Source organism: Acyrthosiphon pisum, chromosome A2, assembly GCF_005508785.2.
Source record: "Acyrthosiphon pisum isolate AL4f chromosome A2, pea_aphid_22Mar2018_4r6ur, whole genome shotgun sequence".
NCBI classification, from domain to species: domain Eukaryota; kingdom Metazoa; phylum Arthropoda; class Insecta; order Hemiptera; family Aphididae; genus Acyrthosiphon; species Acyrthosiphon pisum.
In genome coordinates, this window is record NC_042495.1 from 81635073 (window position 1) to 81642025 (window position 6953).

The window sequence follows — 6953 nt, forward strand, 5'->3', positions numbered from 1 at the left end:
TCGAATAAGATCACCGTATTCACATATCTATTGCAGCAGGTACTACTGCAGTTCTGCGTATTTAAGTAATTACGCAATAGCTCATACGAGTTCACCTTATCTGCGACCACCGCCAGGCGGTCTTGATAAAATAATCACACGTCGCCGCCGCCGCAGATAGAGATAATTATGGGAAATAATAATAACAACAATAATGCAAAACAACAAGCCGGTAAAAACAAAACAACTTCAAACGATAATTCAAATGAAAATTTCACTCGTGTTCAAAAAACTAAAAGAATTCTCTCTTCATCATCTCAAACCTCATCGTCAAGCGATCAGGGCCAAACTAAATCTTAAAAAAATATTTAAAAAACCAAGCTGTTTAAATCATCTAATCGATTCGATATTCTAAATCAAGATGATGAGGAGCCTGTCTTAAATTTGTCGTCCCAGCCTTTGGAACAAAATAATGATAGCTCAGACGAAATTTTCAAACCTCCCCCTCCAATCTTTGTAAGAGACGTGGAAAACTACTTAGACCTATGTAAAGCTTTAATTGAATTAATTGGCGTAGATAATTTCTTCTGTAAAGCTTTTGCTGACCGTTTAAAAATTCAAACATCGAATCCCGAATCATACAGAGCACTTATCCAGTTCCTAAAAGAACAAGGTGCCGAATACCACACATATCAGCTTAAGCAAGATAAACCAATCCGTGTAGTCATACGTAACCTGCATCCAACCACTGAGGTAGACACAATTAAAGAAGAACTTGAAGTTCGTCTGTTTGAAATAAGACGCGTTACAAACGTTCTCCATAAAGTAACAAAAACCCCACTTCCGCTCTTCTTCGTAGACTTAGAGCCAACAATCAAATCAGCTGAAATCTTTCATCTGTCCTCACTGTTACACACGAAAATCAAAGTCGAAGAGCCCTAAAAATCTAAAACAATTAGCCAATGTAATAACTGCCAGGAATACGGTCATACGAAAACCTACTGTGGATACCCCTCACGCTGTGTCCGTTGTGGCTCAAATCACAAGTCCCCTGACTGTCCAAATCAACGCTCGGATCCACCAAAGTGCGCTCTCTGCGCTGGCGATCATCCTGCAAGTTACAAAGGTTGTTCCATCTACAAGAATCTCCAGCGGGCCAAAAAACCTTTCACCAAAAGTAACTTTTTATCGACTAACACTAACACTAGAGTTAATACCACGACTGTTAGAGATAGTCATCCAATAAATGACACCCACCCAATTCAGTCTGATAATCGTACCCCCACTTATTCCCAGGCCATTTCTGGTAGAACAGCTAATGACGTGCCTCCTCCAACAACTTCTGATTTAAATACTACCATCACTAATTTCCTTGAGGATTTCAAATCGCTGATAAATCCTCTAATCTCTCTACTCACCAAAGTAATCGAAAAACTTCTTGCTAAGTAAAATGTCTAACAACACAGCTACAAATAAATCACTTCTAATATTACAATTTAATGCAAACGGAATAAAAAACCATATCAATGAACTCCAATCAGTGCTATATAATCTTAGAATTGACATAGCACTAATCACTGAAACTCATTTCACCAAATACTCCAGCATTCATATATCCGGTTATAAACTATTAAAAACAAACCATCCTGACAACACGGCTCACGGCGGTGTCGCTATTCTAATTAAAAGTTCAATCCAATTTCAACCTCTTCCACATTTTTGTCTTGATTATTTACAATCCTGTGCCCTAGTTATTAAGTTAAATAATATTCCTATTACTATTGCGGCTGTCTACTCCCCTCCAAAACACAAGATCACAATTCAACATTATTCTAATTACTTTAACTCAATTCACTACAATTGCATTATAGGCGGCGACTTCAATGCGAAACACCTCTCCTGGGGTTGCCGAGCAAACAACCCCCGTGGTCAGGTTCTTCACAATTTTGTAACTAGAGTAAATCTTAAAGTTCTTGCTCCACCAGATCCAACATATTGGCCGACCTCTGCTCGCAAAAACCCAGATATCATAGATATTCTCATTACAAAAATCCCGACCAACATCCACTGTACCACTGAGAATATTCTTGACTTAAATTCTGATCATTCCTCAGTACTGCTAACTCTTAATGTCTCTCCTCCACTACGTCAGGAATCTCCGAAATTATTTTATTATACCACTAATAAAATTAAATTTCATGACCTTGTTGACCAACAAATCAAACTAAACATTAAATTAAAATCCAATGATGACCTTGATCTAGCTGTAAACAATCTCACAAACCTCATTCAATCTGCGGCTTGGTCATCCACAGTCACAACTCTTAACCCTTCCAAAACTCCTAGCCTCCCAGTACACATTCGTGAAATCATTGTTGAAAAACGTAGATCAAGGGCTCTTTATCAACGAAGCCGCCTGCCTTCACATAAGCAAAAATACAACAAACTTGCAAACCATCTAAAAAAATTGTTAGCTAAACTCAAATCAAAATCTATTGAAAGTTTCCTAACAAATCTCTCTCCAAATGATGGTAGTCTTTGGAGAGCAACAAAAAATATATGCAAAACCAAAACTCCAAATGTTCCAATTAAAAAAAACGATGGCAGTTTTGCTATATCTGACACAGACAAAGCTGAACCGTTTAAACTCCATCTGTCTGATATTTTCAAGCCGCATCCTGATATATTCTCTCCTATTAACATCAATTTGGTGGAAGAGTTTCTAACACTTTATACCGAATGAAGTTAAATATGTCATTGATAAATACCCTCTCAAAAAATCCCCCGGGTTCGATCAAATCACTGCTGAAGTTGCCAGATGCCTATCAAAAAAAGCGATTATCCTCCTCACACATTTATTTAACTCCGTTCTCAGACTCTCATATTTTCCTTCTCTCTGGAAATTCTCGATTATTATTCTTGTTCCCAAGCCTAATAAACCTCCTGACTCCATCTCCTCCTAGCGACCCATTAGCCTATTACCTTTTTTCGCTAAAATCCTTGAAAGACTTATACTTAAGCGAATTCTACCGTGCTTAACTGTAAACTCCGTTCTTCCTGACTCCCAGTTTGGATTTCGATCTACCCACTCAACAATCCACCAAGCTCATAGAGTTGTTGATGCAATTTCATATGCTTTAGAAAAAAAATTATATTGCACATGTGTTTTTCTCGATATCTCTCAGGCATTTGATAGGGTCTGGCACGATGGGCTCCTATTCAAATTGAAAAAAAAAATACATCCTGTATACTTCCTGATCATTAAATTTTATCTTTCTGACAGATTCTTCAGTACTCGTTTCGGGGAAACTCTTTCCAGTATAGCCAAAATCTCGGCGGGTGTTCCTCAAGGTGGTATCCTTTCTCCTGTTCTTTATAACATTTACGCCTCAGACCAACCCACCTCCCCGAACACACTAGTCGCCGACTATGCTGACGATAAGGCTATAATCTCAGTAAATCATGACCCAGTTACTGCTTCCCACCACCTCCAAAATCACCTCTCCCTCATGGAAGAATGGTACACCAATTGGCGGTTAAAAATAAATCAATCAAAATCCGTGCATTGTACATTTACACTTAGACTTAGACCCTGCCCAGCAGTCTCCATCTTTGGTATCTCTATTCCAAACTCACAAACAATAAAATATCTTGGGCTAACTCTTGATCGCAGATTAATCTGGGCTCAGCATATTAAATCGAAACGACTAAACCTAAACTCTCGATTACGCCTACTCAAAACATTTATTAACAATAATAAATATACTAATATTAACACAAAATTACTCATATATAAATCGTTAATCAAACCAGTCTGGACTTATGGTATACAGTTATGGGGCAATGCAAAAAAATCCAACTTAAATAAAATACAAGCCTTTCAAAATATAGCACTCAGAAAACTTTTAAATGCCCCCCCTTATATCTCAAACTTCACTATCCACTCCGATCTAAAAATTAAAATGATACACGAAGAAGCTACAGCCCACTATCAACGTTTTCACAATCGATTTGCTTCCAACAGTAACCCGTTAATTCGAAATCTCGCAGTCCCTTCTATTCCTGGAAACCCACCCAGGCGTCTAAAAAGGAAATGGTGTCGTGACCTACTTGTTCATCCCTCTTCCATCTGAAATCCGTAGACAAAGCACTAGGTACCAGTTTTGTAAATTAAATAAAAAAAAAAAGACAATTGGTGAGTGTCATTACTGGATGACTTCTCACATCAAGTATAGCCTGTTATATTAATTAGTCTAATTGTAATTGTAAGTGATTAGGAATTAAGATTAATTTATATGTATACTTTTATCACATAAGCCTATTGTGCCCCAATGGTACAGATTGTTTATTTCAAATAAAGAAAAAAAAAAAAAGTTTTACAGAAAAACGTAAAACTCTTAAAATTTGACATCGCTCAAAAATAAAAATATTTTATTTATAATGTATAGGTACAGAATCGTGTTATAAAAATGATATGTTTTGAAATAACAGTTATAAATTATAATATATATATATTTTTTTAGAATATTGAAATTATTTTTTTTTCTAAAAATATTACATAACACGTCATATTGCCTGTTAATTAATTTAAGTAGGTACCTACTTGATTTTAAAAATATGATTCAAATACTGTATAGGTATACCTATATATCTATATTATATATTATGCTAACAAGTGTCACATTTTTTAATGATAAATACTAATATTAATGAACCTCACCAACAAACCCCGATTTCCCAATAGTTTGGTGGTCTATTCGATTTTATTTTAATATTATAGCCATATAGGTATATTAAAGAAGTAATTAAAGTAATTAAACATACCTATAATTGTATAATTTATTGTTTATAACTTACAGCTGGCGAGGACGGATCTATAAAAATATGGTCTCGTATCGGAATGTTGAGAACAAAATTGATCGTAAATGCTGAGCCAATATTGTCGGCCGACTGGAATTCCGACTCATCTAAAATTGTGTATACTCAACACGATACGCTTTGTATTAAATCATTAAAAGCGAACATAAAAACAATTAGAGTACGTTTATAAGTGTTTATACATTTATAGGTGAACTTTGGATTTAATTATTGGCTTAGGTGCAATTAGACCAATATTTTTGGCGGTGCACAGATTGTAAATAATTCCTAGACCTTTCAAATCCATATAATATATAAACAATAATTTCAAATGTACTAAGTATACCTTAATATGAGTTAAACAGTTACAAATTAAGAAAATTAAACTTTCATAACTATTTTAACATATTTAGTAAATCATATAGGTATATTTAAAATATAAATTACTGCTAGTTCAGACTTTAGGACGCCGTGGTCCACCTCTCCTCTCTCGAGTGTCCAAATCAATAATCCCATTATAATTATTTTTATTCAGTTGAGGACTTTTTAACTTTGGGCTGATTTTAACTAGGAGTAAAACAGTTTTAAACTGAAAGATCTAGATTGGTCTTTTTAAGCATTTTGTGTTTCTTAAAAATACCATAGGTGCTATAGGTCTTATTATTTGTTTAGTATTAATAATTATTATAGAATATACGGGTAGGTAATAGATAACATTAGTAGTAACATAAACATTGTGATATTTAATTTTCATAAAAAAAAACCCGTTATAAAATGTTGAACATCTCAACAACACAATCTAACTGTTAACTTGATAAAGAAAAATGTCGTTACACTGTGTCCAAAGTTATACTTCTCCAATCTAAAATATAATATTATTATGATTATTTTTACTAACTACGTATCTGTGACCTATTATATACAACATTTAATAAACTAAAGATTATTTCATAATATTATCTTAAAGCTGGGAACATAATAGCCAAGTATCTATGATATTCCTCAACATACCGTTTTTATAGGTATTAGGTACCTATTATATAGTATATAGTACAACATTTTTGTATTTATTGAGACTTTTTTCTTCAAAATATAATAGAAAAAACTTTTTATTTTTGGGGAAGCACATTTTAAACTTTGGTATGCACATGTCCCCTGCGCACTTCTCTTGTGCTAATGATTATTGATGGTCTGTGGTGAAAGGGGATTTATAGTTGATTCATACTGGCTATACTTCAGTCTCATACCATTTTTAAACAAAACAATGTCTGTACTGATGGACTTATTATATTGTAGTCTATACATTTTTGCTTTTGAATCTGCTTCCTCGGTTTTGGAAGGATAAACAAATAATAATGTTTACAAGTTAAAATTAATCGGTGATAAGCCAAAAACAAAAATGTCGGTAGTACACCTCATACACCTTTAAGTCAACCTATGTGAGTATGTGACAGTGCCTATAAGTTACAACACCCATTTACGAGTTTATTTTATATGTTCAATATTATATATACCTACTCAATAGTCAATGATAATTTATATTATATACCTACCTAATTATGTATTTAGATTAGAGGCCATAGTGATCTTATACTCAAAGTTTCGTGGTGTAGAGCCAACGATTTGATTGTATCGGGAGGCGAAGATTGTTACTATAAGGTATATATATAAGTAGTATGTATTTAATATGTAATTCATAAAATAAATAGTTTTAAGTTTTAGTTGTTAATAATAGGTATATACAACAACATAATTCAGTTCTATAGTTTATAGCGTTTCTTTCGTTGCTCAAATGTCAAAAAGTTCAACGTGAATGTCGTTAAATAATGCCGTTTTAATAATTTATATTAAAGTTTGAACTTATATGTGCGTAGGTACTTGACATAAGCGGAAATTTGGGAAATTACTGGGGGTGGTAGGGGGGGGGCTGAGCATTATATGCTCATTACACCTATATGTTCCACTGTACTAGAGCCACTCGCAATTATTTATTTCAACAAGACAATTTACAAAGTTCGACATACTAAACAATAATTTTACCATAATTAAGTACAAAAAAAATTATGTGCCTTATCTTTAACATTTTAGAAGTATTCTAAACAGAAATTATTAAGTTA

The 6953-nt window shown here is 33.8% G+C and overlaps 1 protein-coding gene across 1 annotated transcript; it reads left to right on the plus strand.

Moving 5' to 3' along the window:
- Positions 1–4802: 4802 nt before the first annotated feature.
- LOC107882176 (intraflagellar transport protein 80 homolog) lies at positions 4803–6743 on the plus strand. Its single transcript, XM_029490411.1, has 2 exons — positions 4803–5017; positions 6406–6743. The coding sequence occupies exons 1-2, from the start codon at positions 4880–4882 to the stop codon at positions 6505–6507; spliced, it is 240 nt and encodes a 79-aa protein (XP_029346271.1). The 5' UTR covers positions 4803–4879; the 3' UTR covers positions 6508–6743.
- The last annotated feature ends 210 nt before the right edge of the window (positions 6744–6953 follow it).